This window comes from Aquarana catesbeiana, linkage group LG02 (assembly GCF_042186555.1).
Source record: "Aquarana catesbeiana isolate 2022-GZ linkage group LG02, ASM4218655v1, whole genome shotgun sequence".
Taxonomy (NCBI): Eukaryota; Metazoa; Chordata; class Amphibia; order Anura; family Ranidae; genus Aquarana; species Aquarana catesbeiana.
In genome coordinates, this window is record NC_133325.1 from 813029472 (window position 1) to 813051575 (window position 22104).

At 49.5% G+C, this 22104-nt stretch overlaps 1 protein-coding gene across 4 annotated transcripts in view; it reads left to right on the forward strand.

Moving 5' to 3' along the window:
• Positions 1 to 6766: 6766 nt before the first annotated feature.
• The window catches only part of LOC141129528 (ICOS ligand-like), a 33960-nt gene continuing 18622 nt past the window's right edge, over positions 6767 to 22104 (forward strand). For 3 of the 4 annotated variants that reach the window (XM_073617615.1, XM_073617617.1, XM_073617618.1), the window contains exons 1-3: positions 6767 to 6816; positions 7940 to 8102; positions 20570 to 20601. In XM_073617615.1, coding sequence (XP_073473716.1) covers positions 7987 to 8102; positions 20570 to 20601 — 148 coding nt within the window. In that variant the 5' untranslated portion in view covers positions 6767 to 6816; positions 7940 to 7986. Of the gene's footprint in view, positions 6817 to 7896; positions 8103 to 20569; positions 20602 to 22104 lie in introns of those variants that run through there. The other variant, XM_073617616.1, reaches the window with a different exon arrangement.

Sequence of the window (22104 nt, forward strand, 5' to 3'; positions counted from 1 at the left end):
TCTCTTTGTAGTTTCCCTTTAGATCTTTGGATTGTGTGAAATCCCTTACAAACCGCTCAGCATCTGCTACTCCTCTCAGCCAATCCCTCCATTGGCCTCCACTCACCCAACAAAGTAAATTCAAAATACTAACAATAACTTACAAAGCCGTCCACAGCTCTGCCCCCAGCTACATCACTAACCTAGTCTCAAAATACCAACCTAATCGCCCTCTTCGTTCCTCCCAGGACCTTCTCCTCTCTAGCTCCCTCATCACCTCCTTCCAATACTCGCCTCCAGGACTTCTCCCGAGCCTCTCCCATCCTCTGGAAATCGCTACCCCAATCTGTCAGACTGTCTCCAAATCTATCTACTTTCAGGCGATCCCTGAAAACTTTCCTCTTCTCCTGCCTCCACCTAACTGTTCTTTCATTTTCTTCATCAGCCCATCCCCCACAGTTTTTAGCCTTTTGTATCACTTGACCCTCCCTCCTAGATTGTAAGCTCTCAGGATCAGGGCCCTCTGATTTCTCTTGTATTGAATTGTATTGTAACTGTACTGTCTGCCCTAACATTGTAAAGCGCTGCATAAACTGTCGGTGCCATATACATCCTGTATAATAATAATAATAAATCCTGTATAATAATAATAATAATAATAAATCCTGTATAATAATAATAATAAATCCTGTATAATAATAATAATAATAATAAATCCTGGATGACCGGTCGGTCGGAGGTCTCATCTGGAGGACATCAGCCTTGTGTTCTCTTTGGCTCATCACCAACCTCCCATTTATAATAATGAACCTTTCATGTCTTCTATGACTTCCTGCAACCTTCACTAATGACCCCATATATCAGAAATAACCAGCAATTGTGTCCGGAGGAGGAAGCTGTGCTCTGCGGAGTGTCCCAGACAGGGCCCCTCACCTATTGTGTGTATGTACTAAGAGAGGAGAGGAGAACCAAGGGGAGAGGAGACTGAAGGGGAGAGGAGAGGAGAGAGGGGGGAGGAGAGGAGACTGAAGGGGAGAGGAGAGGAGAGAGGGGGGAGGAGAGGAGACTGAAGAGGAGAGGGGGCAGAGGAGAATGAAGAGGAGAGGAGGGGGGAGAGGAGACTGAAGAGGAGATGAGGAGGAGAGGAGGGGGGAGAGGAGAATGAAGAGGAGAGGAGGGGGAGAGGAGAGGGGGGAGGAGAATGAAGAGGAGAGGAGGGGGAGAGGGGGGGGGATGGAGAGGAGAGAGGGGGGAGAGGAAAATGAAGAGGAGAGGAGAAGAGAAAGGGGAGAGGAGAATGAAGAGGAGAGGGGGGAGAGGAGAATGGAGAGGCAGGGGAATGAAGAGGAGAGGAGGGGGAGAGGAGGAGGAGAATGGAGAGGAGGGGGAGAGGGGGGGGGATGGAGAGGAGAGAGGGGGGAGAGGAAAATGAAGAGGAGAGGAGAAGAGAAAGGGGAGAGGAGAATGAAGAGGAGAGGAGGGGGAGAGGAAAGGGGGGAGAGGAGAATGAAGAGGAGAGAATAAGAGAGGCGGGGAGAGGAGAGAAAATTGAAGAGGAGGGAGGAGAATGAAGAGGAGAGGAGGGGGAGAGGAGAATGAAGATGAGAGGATAAGAAAAGAGGAGGGGGAGAGGAGAATGAAGAGGAGAGGAGAGAGGAGAATGAAAAGTAGAGGAGAAGAGGGGGGGGAGAGAAGAAAAGATGAGAGGGGAGGAAAGGAAGGGAGAATGAAAGGGAAAGGATAGGAGAATGAAGAAGAGAGGAGGGGGAGAAGAGAGGAAGTTGAAGAGGAGAGGAGAGAGGAGAAGAGGAGAATGGAGAGGAGAGTGGAGTGGAGAAAGTAGAGGAGAAGAGGGGAGGGGCAGAGTGGAGAAAGGAGAGGAGAGGAGAATGAAGGGGAGAGGAGAGGAGATAGGAGGGGGGGAGAAATAAGGAGAATGAAGAGGAGAGGAGACAAGGGGGTGAGGAGAGGAGAATGGTGAAGAGAAGATAAGAGGAGAGGGTAATAAAGAGGAGAGGATAAGAGGAGAGGAGAGGGGAATGAAGAGGAGAGGAGAAGAGGGGAGGAGGGGAGAAAAGAATGAAGAGGAGAGGAGAAGAGAGGAGAATGAGGTATGAAGGGGGGGGGGGGATGAGGAGAGAAGACTTGAGGCCCGTACACATGATCCGAATATCGTATGATTTTCAGATCGTGTGTACACTACTTTCGATCACGACAGTTCCTCTGATATTATTCGATCGGACATGCACGAAAACCTCGAACGATACCGGATCGTACAATTTTCAGTCAGTCAGTACAGTTGTCATCCGAAAATACAAATACATTACAACACGGGACGTCACCTACGAATTTTCGTGACTTTAGTTACCTTCTCAATCTCTACTTGCGACTAGTAAGTGAGAAAAGTCGTACGATCTGTCGTAGATATTCGGATCGTGTGTACGGCCCATCAGGGAGGGGAGAAAAGGGGATGGGGGGGGAATCGAGGGGGATGGAGGGGAGGAAGAAGTAGAACATTGTTAAGGAGAAAAGGAGAGATGGAAGGGAAAAGGAGTGGAGTAGTGGAATGGAGAAGAAAGAGGCAGAGCTGAAGAAGGGAGGAGAGTGGTGAGGAGAGGAGTGAGAAGATGGAAGGGGAAAGGAGTGGAGTAGTGGGATGGAGAAGAAAGAGGCAGAGCTGAAGAAGGGAGGAGAGTGGTGAGGAGAGGAGAGGAGTGAGAAGATGGAAGGGGAAAGGAGTGGAGTAGTGGGATGGAGAAGAAAGAGGCAGAGCTGAAGAAGGGAGGAGAGTGGTGAGGAGAGGAGAGGAGTGAGAAGATGGAAGGGGAAAGGAGTGGAGTAGTGGGATGGAGAAGAAAGAGGCAGAGCTGAAGAAGGGAGGAGAGTGGTGAGGAGAGGAGAGGAGTGAGAAGATGGAAGGGGAAAGGAGTGGAGTAGTGGGATGGAGAAGAAAGAGGCAGAGCTGAAGAAGGGAGGAGAGTGGTGAGGAGAGGAGAGGAGTGAGAAGACTAGAGAAGAGGGAGAAAGCAGAAGAGAGGAGAAGAGAGGAGGGGAGATATGAGGGGGAGGGAGGTGAGGAAAGGAGAGGAGGAGACATTGGGAGAAAAGAGTAGGAGGAGGAGGAGAGATGAGATGAGGGGAGTGGAGAAGAGAGGGGAGGTCTCACTGACAGCCCATAGACCAGGAAGCTCCTGATTGCGGACCTCCATGGCGGGATCACCGAGGTTCTTTTATGGAAAGCTGTAGATTTAAAAAAGATAGAAAATGATTTTTGCACCCAGCAGAACCTCGGCCTGCTAGTCTACTGAAGCAGGAACCCGGACAGACAGAAGTCAGGCAGTACAGCCTGGTCCAGGACCCACCTCTGATTGGACAAGGAGGGGTATCAGCAGGTCATCTCTCTGCTCTCCCTTTCAGTAAGCATGTTCCCAGTGATGTTTGATGCAAAGTTCTGACCCTCCCAGTCCTGCTATGAAGGGATTCCAGGAGGCTAATATGAAGAAAGGTGAAGGTACTTCTGGTAGCTCTATGGAGAAATACAATTATTATTATACAGGATTTATAGAGCGCCAACAGTTTGCGCAGCGCTTTACAACAAGCGGGCAGACAGTACAGATACAATACAATTCAATACAGGAGGAATCAGAGGGCCCTGATCATTAGAGCTTACAATCTAAGAGGGAGGGTCAAGTGATATGAAAGGTAATAACTGTGGGGGATGGGCTGATGGAGAAAGTAAAAAAAAAACAGGTTATTAGTTAGAAGCAGGATAGGCTTCTATAAAGAGAAGAGTTTTCGGGGATGATCTAAAGTTGGATAGATTAGGAGATATTCAGACAGATTGGGGTAGAGAGTTCCAAAGGTAGAGCTAGAGAGCAGGAGGCTTGGTTGATATTTTGAGACTAGGTAAGGACACTGAATGGAGGCCAGTGGAGGGATTGGCAGAGAGGGGTGGAGGACACTGAATGGAGGCCAGTGGAGGGATTGGCAGAGAGGGGTGGAGGACACTGAATGGAGGCCAGTGGAGGGATTGGCAGAGAGGGGTGGAAGACACCGAATGGAGACCAGTGGAGGGATTGGTAGAGAGGGGTGGAGGACACTGAATGGAGACCAGTGGAGGGATTGGTAGAGAGGGGTGGAGGACACTGAATGGAGACCAGTGGAAGGATTGGTAGAGAGGGGTGGAAGACACCGAATGGAGACCAGTGGAGGGATTGGTAGAGAGGGGTGGAGGACACTGAATGGAGACCAGTGGAGGGATTGGTAGAGAGGGGTGGAGGACACTGAATGGAGACCAGTGGAAGGATTGGTAGAGAGGGGTGGAAGACACCGAATGGAGACCAGTGGAGGGATTGGTAGAGAGGGGTGGAGGACACTGAATGGAGACCAGTGGAGGGATCGGCAGAGAGGGGTGGAGGACACTGAATGGAGACCAGTGGAGGGATTGGCAGAGAGGGGTGGAGGACACTGAATGGAGGCCAGTGGAGGGATTGGTAGAGAGGGGTGGAGGACACTGAATGGAGGCCAGTGGAGGGATTGGCAGTAAGGGGTGGAGGACACTGAATGGAGGCCCGTGGAGGGATTGGCAGTGAGGGGTGGAGGACACTGAATGGAGACCAGTGTAGAGATTGGTAGAGAGGGGTGGAGGACACTGAATGGAGACCAGTGGAGGGATTGGCTGAGAGGGGTGGAGGACACTGAATGGAAGCCAGTGGAGGGATTGGTAGAGAGGGGTGGAGGACACTGAATGGAGGTCAGTGGAGGGATTGGTAGAGAGGGGTGGAGGACACTGAATGGAGGCCAGTGGAGGGATTGGAAGACAGGGGTGGAGGACACTGAATGGAGACCAGTGGAGGGATTGGCAGAGAGGGGTGGAGGACACTGAATGGAGGTCAGTGAAGGGATAGGAAGAGAGGGGTGGAGGACACTGAGTGGAGGGATTGGCAGACACTGAGCGCTTGGTAAGGGGCATTGGTCTGGCAGCAGCATTCATGATGGACTGAAGGAGGAGGAGCCTTTGTAAAGGTAAGCCAATGAGGAAGTAGTCAAGGTGGGACATGACCAGAAAGTGATTTAGAAGCTTAGAGGGGTCAACGGTTAAAAAGGAGGTGTATTCTGGAGATGTTGCGAGGCTAGGGCAGCTTAATTGGACAGTGATTGGATGTGGGACCGAAAGGATAGTTCAGAGTGCAGGATTACCCCTAGCACCCCGGGATGCAGGTACGGCCATTGACAGTTGTGCCATTGATCTTGACAGAGAAGTCAAGGGAAGAGGCACGTGGGGGAGGAAATATTATGAGCTTGGTTTTGGATAGGTTGAGTTTGAGGAAGTGGTGTGACATCCAGGCTGATATATTTCTTAGTAAATCAGTGATACGAGAGGAGACTGAAGGAGTGAGCTGAGGGGTAGAGAGATAGATTTGGGTGTCATCAGCATAGAAATGGTATTGGAAGCCATGGGAAGCTATAAACTGACCCAGGGAGAAGGTGTATATCAAGGATAGGAGAGGTCCAAGGACAGAACTTTGGGGGACCCCAATGGTAAGAGGAATAGGAGAGGAGGAAGTAGAGTTGTAAGTGACACTGAAAGTTTGCTGAGATAGGTAGGATTAGATTTCAAACCAACGGAGAGCACAGCCATGGAGACCAAGGTAATAGAGTTTTCTGAGGAGGAGAGGGCAGTCAACTGTATCAAAGACAACGGAGAGGTCCATGAGTAAGAGTACGGAATAGTGTCCATAGAGGTCCAAGAGTAGGAGTACGGAATAGTGTCCGAAGAGGTCCAATAATAAGAGTACAGAGTAGTGTCCATTGGTTTTAGCTGTTAGTAAGTCATTTGTGAGTTTTAGAAGAGCAGTTTCTGTGAAGTGTTGAGGACGAAATCCAGACTGAAGAGGATGAAGAAGGTTGTTCTCAATGAGGTGGCAGCTCAGCCAGTTGTAGACCAGACATTCAAGGAATTTGGAGGCAAAAGGGAGTAAGGAGATGGGGTGTAGGTTGTTAAGATTGGTGGGGTCCAGTGAGGCCTTTTTAGGTATAGGGGTGACTAGTGCATGTTTTAGAGAGTTGGAGAAGATGTCAGTAGAGAGGGAGAAGTTGAAGATATGAGGTAGAGAATGTAGGATAGAGCCAGAGGGTGACCGTAGTATTTGCGAGGGAGCAGGATCCAAGGGGCAGGTGATTAGGTAGGCCTTAGAAAATAGTTTAGTGACTTCCTTTATAGTAGCTGGCTTAAATAAGGGAAGTATTGACTGTGCAAGTGGACAAGGAGTGTAAGGTGGCAGAGGTATCTGTACAGAGGAGATCTCCTCACGAATTGTATCAATCTTATGTTTGAAGTGATCGGCGATCTCCTGGACAAGTGAGTGAGTTAGTGGGTGGAGGCGGTGGAGGACGAAGTACAGAGTTGAAGGTAGAGAAGAGTTGATGGGGATGGGATGAGAAGGTGTTAATGAGGGGGATTGTGACAGTACCAGTCCCATTTAGCATCTGTCCCAACTCCCTTTTCTTCACTGGGATACCGACCCCCTGAACCAGCCAGGTTGTCTGTGTTTAGAACACTGACATTGAACAGAACAGTGTCCTCAAGTGTCCTTCCCACTGACAAATTTGGATGTGTGCCCAGTTTTTGTTTATAAGATTTGGTGAAAAGTTTCAATCTTCCTGCACCTCATGTGATTGGATGTACAGTTTACCCCGCCATGTGTCTCTATGCCAACAAGGAGGGGGGATTGTCCCCCACGATAAAAACTTGTGTCTGTTCTTCAATTAAAGTATTATGCTTTTATTCACTCTACACTGAGTCCTGACCAGTGACTGGGTGGGCTGCGGGATCAGGTATTGTCCCGGCACTGGGCAAGGAAGCCCATACAGAGGACATACTCCTCAGGAGTACGAGGTCCATCACAGTGATAAAATAGGTCTGCTTGGCTGTGCGGAGGCAGGCATTGTATGTTCGGAGGGCAGATTTATATTGGTGGAAGTCTTGCTGGGAATTAGTCTTACGCCACAGACGCTCAACAGTGCAGCTATGTTTTTTGAGGCTTCTGGTGTCATCTGTTTGCCAGGGTATCCAGGGTGGAGGATAGGGATCTATTGTAGACAGAAGTGGCCAGGTTGGGACAGGGCAGGGGTGAGATTTTGTCAAAGAGGTGGTCAGTAGCAGCTTAGAGAAGAGAAGGGTTGAGGTCATGAAGGTTTCTACGGGTAACTGTTATGTAGTTGGAAGGCGAGGTGGTGGAAGACAAGGAGAGAGTGAAGCTAATAAAGTGGTGATCACAGAGAGAAGGGTTGAGGTGATGAAGGTTTCTACGGGTAACTGTTATGTAGTTGGAAGGTGAGGTGGTGGAAAACAAGGAGAGAGTGAAGCTGATAAGGTGGTGATCAGAGAGAGGAGAAGGGTTGAGGTGATGAAGGTTTCTACGGGTACCTGTTATGTAGTTGGAAGGTGAGGTGGTGGAAGACAAGGAGTGAGTGAAGCTAATAAGGTGTTGATCAGAGAAAGGAGAAGGGTTGAGGTGATGAAGGTTTCTACGGGTACCTGTTATGTAGTTGGAAGGCGAGGTGTTGGAAAACAAGGAGAGAGTGAAGCTGATAAAGTGGTGATCAGAGAAAGGAGAAGAGTTGGTGGAGAGGTTGTACGGAATGCAGAGGTTGGAGAATAGAAGGTCAAGGCAGTTGCCATCACAGTGAGTAGAAGCGTGTGTCCATTGTTTTAGGTCAAAGGAGAAGGTTAGGCTCATTATACAATGAATGGCCGGAGATTTCAGATCAGCCCGGAGCTCCACTTTAAATTCTGCACAGTGAAGGTTCTGGGTGGAGTTCTGATTTCTGGGTGGAGTTCTGATTTCTGGTCGGAGTTCTGATTTCTGGGTGGTTTTCTCATATCCTCATCGGTTTCCTGTCATTATTTCTGCCTTTCCTCGGTCACATTACATATTTCTTCTTCTTCTTCTGTCAGGTCAGCAGATTGCGGAACCCTCCCACAGGAGGCGGCTGTGACTACAAATGACCAAAGGGAGGCACCAAAGAGCAGCGCAGAAACAGGAGGAAGTGAAAGTGATACAAAGTTACAATGAGAAGACAGAGATCCCGGACAAGGCAGCAATGAGTGGCGGGAGCAGGTGAGGATCACCAACTGACACTGACACCACTAACTGACACTGACACCACTAAATGACACCATGGAGAACACACTGACACCATGGAGAACACACTGACACCATGGAGGACACACTGACACCATGGAGAACACACTGACACCATGGAGAACACACTGACACCATGGAGAACAACCAACATGCTGCAGACTGTACACAGATCACACATAGGGTTGTCACCTGATCCCTCCAAACCCGGACAGATATTAATTATACAGGTTCCGGGGCTGATTAAGGTGGTAATTAAACTCACTTGGTGCCTTATCTGCATTAAATCATCCTCAGAATCTGAGTAATTCAAAGGTGTTGGGGTTTAAAGGGATGAGGTGACAACCCCAATCACACATGGCTGACTGTATACATTACACACCCACCATACACACATGACTGACTGTACACCGCACACACCCTTCTCTATATACACAGTCCCGGGGGGGGGGGGTGTAGAATTGTTCAGTGTGATGATTGTGGTGACATTGGATGATGATTGGATGGGAAGGATTGGTGTGTGCCGTCTGATCTGGGAATTCGATTTTCTCTGAGGTTGTCAGGTCTGTGTGTACATCGCACGTTTTTCTGCACCCCCCCCCCCCTCCAGAATCGTTCTGCAGTTATCAGACATTCATCCCCCCCCCCAGGCACAGACAACCGCCGAGCTCTCTCCCATCCCCTGTAATTCTGTGATTCTGGAAGGGTTGAGCACTTTCTGTAGATACAACATACATGACCGACCGATCGATCGACCACAAGGACACCGCAACAGTGAGAACCTGGCCAGTGAAACCTGAGAAAACATAACAATGCGGGGGAGGGGAGGCCGGGGACAAGGACAGCCAACCGGGGAAAATTCGGGGAATTCCACCTAATCTCCATATAATATACAGGACTTCCCACCACTAGAGGAACAATCCATCACTCACCACAGGAGCTTACACTCTAATCCACCACCTGTCCCCTCCACTCACCACAGGAGCTTACACTCTAATCCACCACCTGTCCCCTCACCACAGGAGCTTACACTCTAATCCATCACCTGTCCACTCCACTCACCACAGGAGCTTACACTCTAATCCATCACCTGTCCCCTCCACTCACCACAGGAGCTTACACTCTAATCCACCACCTGTCCACTCACCACAGGAGCTTACACTCTAATCCACCACCTGTCCACTCACCACAGGAGCTTACACTCTAATCCACCACCTGTCCACTCACCACAGGAGATTACACTCTAATCCATCACCTGTCCCCTCCACTCACCACAGGAGCTTACACTCTAATCCACCACCTGTCCACTCACCACAGGAGCTTACACTCTAATCCACCACCTGTCCACTCACCACAGGAGATTACACTCTAATCCATCACCTGTCCCCTCCACTCACCACAGGAGCTTACACTCTAATCCATCACCTGTCCCTTCCACTCACCACAGGAGCTTACACTCTAATATACCACCTGTCCCCTCCACTCACCACAGGAGCTTACACTCTAATATACCACCTGTCCCCTCTACTCACCACAGGAGCTTACACTCTAATATACCACCTGTCCCCTCTACTCACCACAGGAGCTTACACTCTAATACACCACCTGTCCCTTCCACTCACCACAGGAGCTTACACTCTAATACACCACCTGTCCCCTCACCACAGGAGCTTACACTCTAATCCACCACCTGTCCCCTCCACTCACCACAGGAGCTTACACTCTAATCCACCACCTGTCCCCTCACCACAGGAGCTTACACTCTAATCCATCACCTGTCCACTCACCACAGGAGCTTACACTCTAATCCACCACCTGTCCACTCACCACAGGAGCTTACACTCTAATCCATCACCTGTCCACTCACCACAGGAGCTTACACTCTAATCCACCACCTGTCCCCTCCACTCACCACAGGAGCTTACACTCTAATCCATCACCTGTCCCCTCACCACAGGAGCTTACACTCTAATCCATCACCTGTCCCCTCACCACAGGAGCTTACACTCTAATCCACCACCTGTCCACTCACCACAGGACCTTACACTCTAATACACCACCTGTCCCCTCACCACAGGAGCTTACACTCTAATCCATCACCTGTCCACTCACCACAGGAGCTTACACTCTAATCCACCACCTGTCCCCTCCACTCACCACAGGAGCTTACACTCTAATCCACCACCTGTCCACTCACCACAGGAGCTTACACTCTAATATACCACCTGTCCCCTCACCACAGGAGCTTACACTCTAATACACCACCTGTCCCCTCCACTCACCACAGGAGCTTACACTCTAATACACCACCTGTCCCCTCACCACAGGAGCTTACACTCTAATCCATCACCTGTCCACTCACCACAGGAGCTTACACTCTAATCCATCACCTGTCCCCTCCACTCACCACAGGAGCTTACACTCTAATACACCACCTGTCCCCTCACCACAGGAGCTTACACTCTAATCCATCACCTGTCCACTCACCACAGGAGCTTACACTCTAATCCACCACCTGTCCCCTCCACTCACCACAGGAGCTTACACTCTAATCCACCACCTGTCCACTCACCACAGGAGCTTACACTCTAATATACCACCTGTCCCCTCCACTCACCACAGGAGCTTACACTCTAATCCATCACCTGGGGGAGGGGGTCCTGGATGATGAGAAGGTGAGTCAGTCCTTGGAGGACATTTCTCAGATATGATTGGTGGAGATTAGTCAGAGAGGCGGGAGCAGAGAGAACGATCGGTGATCAGAGGAAGAAATAAACAGATAAGTCACCGACCGACATCTGTGGAGGAAGCTTCATAGGCTTGTCTGGAATCATGGAGATCAGGGGGTGACCTCTGAGGTTACACTGCTGCCCAGAAGTCTCAGTATGAGCGGCATGTCTCTTTGGTTCTGGAAAGGGATTATGGGAAATATCACTTGTCCGACCCTTACCGGGACTGGAAACAATGGAGAGCCCCCCGAGTACATTTACTGTGGATGGGCGGCCAGGTGGAACAAGGTAAATATACAGTGCCTGGCACATGTACACCAGTGCGCCCCCCCCGGGGTACACAGCAACCCCCCCCCGGCTACACAACCCCCCCCCCCCGGGGTACACAGCACACACACCACGGGGTACACAGCACACACACCCCGGGTACACAACCCCCCCCCCCTGGGTACACAGCACACACACCACGGGGTACACAGCACACACACCCCGGGTACACAACCCTCCCAGGGTACACAGCGCGCCCCCCTCCGGGTACACAGAGCACACACCCCCTGGGTACACAACCCCCCAGGGTACACAATGCGCCCACCGGGGCACACAGCCCCCCCCCGGGGTACACAGCGCCCACCCCCTCCCAGCTGAGATCCTCTTTCTGTTCAAATCTAACCCCAACACAAACTCCCCCACCAAAAAAAAATCACTCTTTCTAGCACAATTGCTCTACCCCTCAAATTTCCCCATTGAGTACACATCCTCTCCTGCCACTGCAAATCCCCCTTCCTATCTCAAATCCCCCCCCCCCCCAAAAAAAAAACAATTTCCCTTCCTAGCACCAATCCCCTCCCCCTCTACCATATCACCTCTTCTAGCACAAACATCCCAAATTCCCCCTCCCAGCTAAAATCCTCTCTCTCTTCAAATCCCCTCCCCAGCACAAATCCCCCCCAAAAATAACAAATTACTCCTCTTAGCACAATTCCGCCACCCCTCAAATTTCCCCTCCGAGTACACATCCTGTCCTGCCTCTCCAAATCCCCCCCTCCCAGCACAAATCCCCCCTCCTAGCTCAAATCCCCCCTCCTAACTCAAATCCTAGCTCAAATCCCCCCCTCCTAGCTCAAATCCCCCCTCCTAGCCCAAATTCCCCCCTCCTAGCTGAAATCTCCCCTCCTAGCTCAAATCCCCCCTCCTAACTCAAATCCTAGCTCAAATCCCCCCCTCCTAGCTCAAATCCCCCCTCCTAGCCCAAATTCCCCCCTCCTAGCTCAAATCCCCCCTCCTAGCTCAAATCCCCCCTCCTAGCTCAAATTCCCCCTGCTCAAATTCCCCCTCCTAGCTCAAATCCCCCTTCCTAGCTCAAATCCCCCCTCCTAGCTCAAATTCCCCCTCCTAGCTCAAATCCCCCCTCCTAGCTCAAATCCCCCCTCCTAACTCAAATCCCCCCTCCTAGCTCAAATCCCAGCTCAAATCCCCCCTCCTAGCTCAAATCCCCCCTCCTAGCTCAAATTCCCCCTCCTAGATCAAATCCTAACTCAAATCCCCCCTCCTAGCTCAAATTCCCCCTCCTAGCTCAAATCCCCCCTCCTAGATCAAATCCTAGCTCAAATCCCCCCTCCTAACTCAAATCCTAGCTTAAATCCCCCCTAGTAGCTCAAATTCCCCCTCCTAGCTCAAATCCCCCCTCCTAGTCATTTGTAGGCCTGGTTGGCAGTGCGAGTTCCTTGGCAAAGTCCAAGCCGGGGATCCTGGGAACCACCAGGTCATATTATGCTGACCTCCTGGGTAGGAGGGACCTCGATCGGGTGGGCATGTCAGGTTTTCTGGGTTCTATTCCAGGACTGGGAAAGTTGTCTGGTGAGTTTGGCAGAGGACATCACAGCAGATGAGGTGGTGAAGGATATTGATAGGCTTTCCATCATGAAGTCGCCCGGGCCATATGGACTGACAGCTGACAGTTTTAGAAGCACTTTAAGGTTCCTCTGGCCCCATATTTGGTGGAGTTGTATGAGAGGGTTCGCTCTCTCCCTCCATGTGACAATCGGCGGTGATTCTTCTCTCAAAGGGTAAAGATTCTTCTAGAATTGAGACTTGGTGGCCCATTAGTCTTCTCAATGTTGATAGGAAGATACTATGGTCTGTAGCGCGCAATCTACTTTCCTACCCCCGGCACTGTTCTGATCAGGGTGGAAGCACATTGATAGCGGTGTTAGCTGTCCCAGAGGTCCTGGAGAAAGTCCCGGCTGGCATTGGATCAGGCTAAAGCTTTTGATGGGGTCAATCATGAGTACCTGTTGTGACCCAACCAGGACAGGGGGCTTTTGGAGGGGACTGCAGGGTGGTCTCTTGCCTACTGACTATGGGCCCTGGCTTTTGAGGGGGTCCTATTTTTGGGAGGCGTGTGCCTGGGGGACCCTTGGAGTTATCTTGCTTTGGATTCGGGTCCATGTCTCCCCGAAACACACAGACTCTGGGAATCTAGGACCGGAATACATATTTGGGGCCTCTATGCCCATAACCAGCAATTACTGCTCTAGACTGTGAGACTTATGCCCTGTACACACGATCGGACATTGATCGGACATTCCGACAACAAAATCCTGGGATTTTTTCCGACAGATGTTGGCTCAAACTTGTCTTGCATACACACGGTCACACAAATGTTGGATCAGACCAGACAACGTTTTTCCAATCTTCTATTGTCCAATTTCGGTGATCCTGTGCCAATTGTAGACTCAGTTTCCTGTTCTTAGCTGACAGGATTGGCACCCGGTGTGGTCTTCTGCTGCTGTAGCCTATCTGCTTCAAGTTTGGATGTGTTGGGTTTTCAGAGATGGTATTCTGCATACCTTGGGTGTAACGAGTGATCGTTGGAGTTACTGTTGTCTTTCTATCATCTGGAACCAGTCTGCCCATTCTCCTCTGACCTCTGACATCAACAAGGCAATTTCCTCCACACAACTGCCGCTCACTTGATATTTTCTCTTTTTCCCGCCATTCTCTATAATTCCGAGAGATGGTTGTGTGTGAAAATCCCAGAAATACTAAGACCGGCCCGTCTCCCACCAACAACCATGCCATGTTCAAAGTCACTGAGATCCCATTTCTTCCCCATTCTGATGCTCGGTCTGAACTTCAGCAAGTCGTCTTCACCACGTCTAGATGCCTAAATGCATTGAGGTGCTGCCATGTGATTGGCTGATTAGCAATTTGTGTTACCAAGCAATTGAACAGGTGTACCTAATAAAGTGGCCGGTGTGTGCATATTCTGTGTAAATTTTCAATTAAGAGTTCCAGTTCCAGTTTGCACCTAACCTAGTGTCGTCTAGTTCTTGGGTGCAATATTCAGCTATAAGACCTTGTGAGAGTGAGAGCCCCTGTCTTGGTGAAAATCAGTGTAAAATGGACACAGGACTCTCAAAGAGGCAGTTTGAGAAGTTCCAGCAGAAGATTGGTGAGCAGAGAAAGCTTTGCTTTAAGTCCTCTCTGGATTTTGTAAGTCTGGATTGGGGCTGGAAACTTGAAGACTTTAAAGAGCATTGGGAGAGATAGAGTCTTCAGTCTTGTGTCCGGGCTTTCCAGAAGTTCTGCAGGTTATGTGGGTGTCCAGGTGCACACACTCATTATAAGGCAGGTCTGAGCATAGCTCAGGAGAGTTGGCGTTGGAGCAGTTGGGAGGTATGGAGTTGGTCTTGGAGCAGTTGGGAGATATGGAGTTGGTCTTGGAGCAGTTGGGAGGTATGGTGTTGGTGTGGGGGCAGTTTGGATGTATGGAGTTGGTGTGGGAGCAGTTGGGAGGTATGGTGTTGGTGTGGGGGCAGTTTGGATGTATGGAGTTGGTGTGGGAGCAGTTGGGAGGTATGGTGTTGGTGTGGGAGCAGTTGGGAGGTATGGAGTTGGTGTTGGAGCAGTTCGGAGGTATGGAGTTGGTGTGGGAGCAGTTGAGAGGTATGAAGTTGGTTTGGGAGCAGTTGGGAGGAATGGAGGTGGTGTGGGAGTAGTTTGGATGTATGGAGTTGGTGTGGGAGCAGTTGGGAGGTATGGAGTTGGTCTTGGAGCAGTTGGGAGGTATGGTGTTGGTGTGGGAGCAGTTGGGAGGTATGGTGTTGGTGTGGGGGCAGTTTGGATGTATGGTGTTGGTGTGGGGGCAGTTTGGATGTATGGAGTTGGTGTGGGAGCAGTTGGGAGGTATGGAGTTGGTGTGGGAGCAGTTTGGATGTATGGTGTTGGTGTGGGAGCAGTTGGGAGGTATGGTGTTGGTCTTGGAGCAGTTGGGAGGTATGGAGTTGGTCTTGGAGCAGTTGAGAGGTATGGAGTTGGTGTGGGAGCAGTTGGGAGGTATGGAGTTGGTGTGGGAGCAGTTGGGAGGTATGGAGTTGGTCTTGGAGCAGTTGGGAGGTATGGTGTTGGTGTGGGAGCAGTTGGGAGGTATGGAGTTGGTCTTGGAGCAGTTGGAAGGTATGGAGTTGGTGTGGGAGCAGTTGAGAGGTATGGAGTTGGTGTGGGAGCAGTTGGGAGGTATGGAGTTGGTGTGGGAGCAGTTGGGAGGTATGGAGTTGGTCTTGGAGCAGTTGGGAGGTATGGAGTTGGTGTGGGAGCAGTTGGGAGGTATGGAGTTGGTGTGGGAGCAGTTGGGAGGTATGGAGTTGGTGTGGGAGCAGTTGAGAGGTATGGAGTTGGTGTGGGAGCAGTTGGGAGGTATGGAGTTGGTGTGGGAGCAGTTGGGATGTATGGAGTTGGTGTGGGAGCAGTTGGGAGGTATGGTGTTGGCGTTGGAGCAGTTGGGAGGTATGGAGTTGGTGTGGGAGCAGTTGAGAGGTATGGAGTTGGTGTGGGAGCAGTTGGGAGGTATGGAGTTGGTGTGGGAGCAGTTGGGAGGTATGGAGTTGGTCTTGGAGCAGTTGGAAGGTATGGAGTTGGTGTGGGAGCAGTTGAGAGGTATGGAGTTGGTGTGGGAGCAGTTGAGAGGTATGGAGTTGGTGTGGGAGCAGTTGGGAGGTATGGAGTTGGTGTGGGAGCAGTTGGGAGGTATGGAGTTGGTCTTGGAGCTGTTGGGAGGTATGGAGTTGGTGTGGGAGCAGTTGAGAGGTATGGAGTTGGTGTGGGAGCAGTTGGGAGGTATGGAGTTGGTGTGACAGCAGTTGGGAGGTATGGAGTTGGTCTTGGAGCTGTTGGGAGGTATGGAGTTGGTGTGGGAGCAGTTGGGAGGTATGGAGTTGGTCTTGGAGCTGTTGGGAGGTATGGAGTTGGTGTGGGAGCAGTTGAGAGGTATGGAGTTGGTGTGGGAGCAGTTGAGAGGTATGGTGTTGGTGTGGGAGCAGTTGGGAGGTATGGAGTTGGTGTGGGAGCAGTTGGGAGGTATGGAGTTGGTGTGACAGCAGTTGGGAGGTATGGAGTTGGTCTTGGAGCAGTTGGGAGGTATGGTGTTGGTGTTGTAGCAGTTGGGAGGTATGGTGTTGGTGTGGGGGCAGTTTGGATGTATGGTGTTGGTGTGGGGGCAGTTTGGATGTATGGAGTTGGTGTGGTAGCAGTTGGGAGGTATGGTGTTGGTGTGGGGGCAGTTTGGATGTATGGTGTTGGTGTGGGAGCAGTTGGGAGGTATGGTGTTGGAGCAGTTGCTGCAGCCAGGAGGGAGGTGTGCTACCATTTAAGAATCCAGGCAATATCCTTGAGACGGCACTCCATGTGGGAGAGGTTCCATGTCAGTGGACTGAGAGAGTTGGACCAGCTGAGAGAGTCGGGGAGACCATAGCTGAGACAAGTGGAAGAGAGAGTCCTGGGGACCAGAGAGGACTGTGAGTCTTGGAGGAATGTGAAAGCCTGGAGTGTCAGAAGAGCCCCTTCCTAGAGGCCAGGAGTGAGCCTGCGCAGCTTTATACTGCGACCAAGGCTGAGTGAGCCTTGAGAGCCAGGTGGCCTGGCATTTTTGTGTTGTAATTTTTTGGGAGAAGAACCCCTGTGTGGGCAACCCGTGCATGTATGAACTTTCATTTTTGTTACTTCCAATAAAAGTGTGCTACCACGCCCATAAACTGAAGTTATTGTTGGCTGTGAACTCACTGAACATGAGTCTGCATTTTCTCCTTCTTCTAAGGAATACATTTCTTCCTTTGAGTAATAAGGTCCTAATATCTCATGTAGAATTTTTTCTACACACTTCTTTTTGGCTCAACAAAATAACTTTTTATATTGCCTTTCTTTCCTCTCCCCCTTCTCATGGTGGCTAAAAACAGGTGTAGTCACCAACCACTTGGATAATTGGTGGTATCAATTAAATATGTTAATTTTCCGTGACACTAACCTGATAGGCCAATTTTATAGAGATGGAGTTTGCATATGTGTATGTGAGTGTATATATATTTTGCCATATCTGTTTCAAACTAGCTACACCTAAGGCTATTGCCGAAACGCGTCAACTTTATTGTTTTATTGTCACCCTGATTTACCAGTAAACAACACTAAAAGGATTACAGTTTTGCCGGCTTTTCTTCCTACTGTGAACTCACTGAAAACGCATCTACCACTGAGCTAGACATCCCCAATATCACAACCTGGTTCTTGGGTCCAGACTGGAGGAAGCTACAGTATATCTTGATGGAGGCACCCAAGCTGGGTGCTGGACAGTTCCGTCACACCTGTGGCTGCTTCTTGGCATGTATGGCCTGGAGGGGGGGCTTTATCGATTGTCTGAAAACCTTGTACAGAGGGGCTGAGTGCTTCATGCTTGTGAATGGTTGGATCAGATGGCCCTTTGGGATTGGCTCAGATGTGCGTCGGGGCTGTCCTCTAATCGATTCCTTCATCACGAGGTTAGCGAGCAGTTCTTTTGTGTGGAGTGTCTTTGGACATTCCTGGTGAGCCTCCTCTGAGGGTCGTGGCCTATGCTGATGACGTGTCTGTTTTCACTTGTGGGACAGAGGAGGTCGAGGAGGTGGTCTCGGTGATGGAGCAGTATGCTGAGGCATCTGGCTCGAAGATCAATCGGGAAAAGAGTGAGGTTTTCTGGATGGGAGAGGAGGGTGAAGGCTTTGAGCTACTGGATGCCTACTCAGGGCTCTGGCAGGATATTCAAATTTTAGGCTTCAAATTTGGTCCCGGGGATTACGCCCTTGCAAATTAGGAAAGCAGGCTACAAGATACCGTTGCCAAGGTTGCCAGCTGGAAGGATTGGAAACTCTCTTACAGGGAAAAGATTGACCTGATTAAAACTTGCCTGATCCCAGTATTTCTATATGTTAGCTTTGTCTGTGTTTTGCCAGTGTCTCTCTATGCGAAGATCTACAGCTGTTTCTTCCAGCTGTTATGGAGGAACAAACTGAACCTCATTAGGAGGTCTGTAACCTACCTTCCCAAGCGGATGGGTAGCCTAGGTATGGTCAACCCGGTGGTAGTCTTTTTTTTTATGTTTTTGAATCACAATTTTATTAATATGCTGGCATTGGAACCACCTGGGTGGGTTGGCATTTTTCAGTCTTGGTTTAGGCATTTTCTGCAGAGCTGGGAGAATGATGGGCCAGTGAAACCCCTGAGAGTCGGATACGGTAAGCTCCCGACTTACCTTACTCCAGGCCTGAAAGTACTTCGGCAGTGGCGAGTGACGGCGGAGGAAATTAAGTCTCTTCCTAGGAAGGCCCTGGAGAGGAGGGTTGTTGAATCTGCCTTTAGCGAGCCACTGGCCTTGAGGGATTGCCCAGGCCCTGTTATGAGGGAGGGTCTGCTCCGTGGAGAACTGTGGTTGTCCAAGTGCGAAGTGTGTTGGTGTAGAGGAGACAATGGACCATTTCTTGCTTCAGTGCCCCTTAAGTTTAGAAGTCTATAAGCGGGTGGGTGGGGTTCTGGTTATCCCTTTTCTTTATGCAGCGTGGTCATGGGGCTTTTTCAGACTCACCTGGACTTTGATTTTTTTCTAGTTAGCTTAGTAGACCGTTTCTTCACATGGAATGCACGGTGTCAGGTTTCCATTCGGAAAAAAGTCCTTCCCGTCGAGGTGGTGGTGCACGACATTCTGGGTGAGGTTGGGAAGATTCAGGGTCCTGAGAAGGACAGGTAGCGGCCGGGGGCCTGGACAAACACGTGGAGGAATGTAAGGTCTCCGTAGCTGCTGTTTGTCAGTCTCTGGGTGTGCGGCTTTCTTTCTGTCCTTTCACGTCCCCTAGATTTTTATATGAGATTGTATTTTTGAAAAAGGGCTGCAAGCATGAGTTATATGTGTTTTAGGTGGAGATTATGGCTTTGTTTAGGTTGGTATATTTAGTTTTCTTTATGTTTTTGCTATGCTGATGTAAGCTATTTTTGTTTATATATATTTTTTTCTTTATTTTGTATATATGTAAATATGTTTTTATTATGTTTGTAAGATTTTTAATAAACAAAAATTTACACTCTAATATCCCCTCCCCCACAGTCACACACTATCATTATTATTATACATTTATATAGCTCTGACATATACCGCAGTGCTGTACAGAGAACACTGAGCCAATCACATCAGTCTCTGTACAGAGGAGCTTACACTCTAATGTCCCCTCCCCCACAGTCACACACTATTATTATTATACATTTATATAGCTCTAACATATACCAGAGTGCTGTACAGAGATCACTGAGCCAGTCACATCAGTCTCTGTACCAGAGGAGCTTACACTCTAATGTCCCCTCCCCCACAGTCACACACTATTATTATTATACATTTATATAGCTCTGACATATACCGGAGTGCTGTACAGAGAACACTGAGCCAGTCACATCAGTCTCTGTACAGAGGAGATTACCTAGCGGTGAACTCTATGGTCAGACACATTTGTTGGGCCTCTTATCTCCTGAACAGGCCGATGGGGAGGCACCAAGCCTGATGGGACACAGAATTCTCAGAAGGGAGATTATTTGGGATTATTCCAAATTAGGAGTCGGAAAGTCCCGGAATTGCCGGTGTCTTGTCGAATTCAGTCCCCTATCATATAGTGTCCTCCCTGTACTGCGCAGGCGCAGTACGGAGGACAAAGGAGACGCCGAAAGTCTCCGAAGTTCAACAGCTGATCGTCAGCTGTACACGGCGCCTGCGCATTTATTCTTACCCTATGTCCAGGATCATTCCCTACTATCCAAGTGGACATAGAGTTAGAATAAATATTTGCCGAGCGCAGCGAGGCCGTGCCCGAAGCGTGGCGAGCGAAGCGAGCCCGCGAGGGGCCCTCTTACACTGCCATCGCTAACAGGTGCCCGAGCGCCGTGTACAGCTGATGGTCAGCTGATCACCTTCGGACATTTTCGGCATCTCCTGCTCCTCCGTACTGCGCAGGCGCAGCGCCTGCGCAGTACGAGGCGGACACTATTTGATACAAGGACACTATATGGCAGAACACCGGCACACCAGGTTCAGGCTCCTTCACACCATGGAGGAGGAAGATACAAAACAACCTTTGACTGGATATTTGTCGTGGAGCCTCACTCTCTGGGTTTAGATGGACGTCTCCTTTAATCCCCCTTATGGTGGGGGTTGGAGTAGCGGGGTCTTTGTGGTGAGGTGGGTTGTTCTGTGTTTTCGGGCAGAGGAAGGGTTGGGTTGGAAGAGTCGGTATGATGGACATATACAGGGTGATGGGAATCACCGGTCAGGTCACCTCTATACATTTCTGACCGACCTGGATCACATGTGACCACACACTGACCAATCAGATATGATGACAAATCTGACATTCCCTCTCTCTATCACAGGTGGATGCTGCTCGGAGTCTGCTGTCTGATAGGTAAGAAAAAGAGGACCTGTCTACATAGATATTGGCTTTGTATGAGGATTACAGGGTAGGTGTGGAGGTCAGTGTTAAAATTACAGGGAGGGTTGGTGTTGGGGTTACAGAAGGATCAGTTTTAAGATTTCGGTGAGAGTTAGTGTTGAGGGTTACAAGGAGGGGTAGTGTGGTAGTTAAGGGGGGGGGGTATTGTTGGGGTTACAGGAAAGGTTTGCATAATGTTACAGGGAGGGGGGGTTATTGTTGGGGTTACAGGGTTGGTTAGTGTTGGGGAAGGCTCACCAGAATGTTACAGGGAGGGTTAGTATTGAGGTTATAGATAGGTTTGTCATGATCTTACAGGGAGGGGTAGTGTTGGGGCTATGGAGTTGGTCACTGTTAGGATTACAGGGAGAATTAGTGTTGGTGTTACAGGCAGGGTTGATTTTGGGGTTACAGGGAGGGTCAGTGTTAGAGTTAGGGGCAGGATTAGTGTTATTGTTTCAGGATTAGCTGGTGTTTGGTTTACAAGCAGGGTCAGTGTTGAGGATGCAGGAAAGGTCCACTGGGAGGGTTGGGGTTGGGTTGTAAAGAGGGTTAGTGTTGAGGTTATAGGGAGGGTTGGGTTGTAAAGAGGGTTAGTGTTGGGGTTATAGAGAGGGTTGGGTTGTAAAGAGGGTTAGTGTTGGGGTTATAGGGAGGGTTGGGTTGTAAAGAGGGTTAGTGTTGAGGTTACAGGGAGGGTTGGGTTGTAAAGAGGTCCAGTTCAACCTGTGTGTACGTGTTTATGTCAGGGAGGGTTAATATTAGTGTTGTGGTTATTGGGTCAGGGAGAGGTATTATTAGTGTTAGGGTTAAAGGGATGGTACATTGTAGCATTACTGTTATTGTTATTATTGAGGTTATGGGGAGGGTTCATCTTAGTGTTACTGGGATGGTTCATTTTAATGTTAGGGCAATGGGGGAGGTCATCATAGTATTACTGGAAGGGTTAATATTAGTGTTGGGGTTATGGGGAGGGTTCATTATAGTATTACTGGAAGAGGTAATATTAGTGTTGGGGTTATGGGGGTTCATTATAGTATTACTGGAAGGGGTAATATTAGTGTTGGGGTTATGGGGAGGGTTCATTATAGTATTACTGGAAGGGGTAATATTAGTGTTGGGGTTATGGGGGTTCATCATAATATTACTGGAAGGGGTAATATTAGTGTTGGGGTTATGGGGGTTCATCATAATATTACTGGAAGGGTTAATATTAGTGTTGGGGTTATGGGGGTTCATCATAATATTACTGGAAGGGTTAATATTAGTGTTGGAGTTATGGGGAGGGTTCATCATAATATTACTGGAAGGGGTAATATTAGTGTTGGGGTTATGGGGAGGGTTCATCATAATATTACTGGAAGGGGTAATATTAGTGTTGGGGTTATGGGGAGGGTTTATCATAATATTACTGGAAGGGGTAATATTAGTGTTGGGGTTATGGGGAGGGTTCATTATAGTATTACTGGAAGAGGT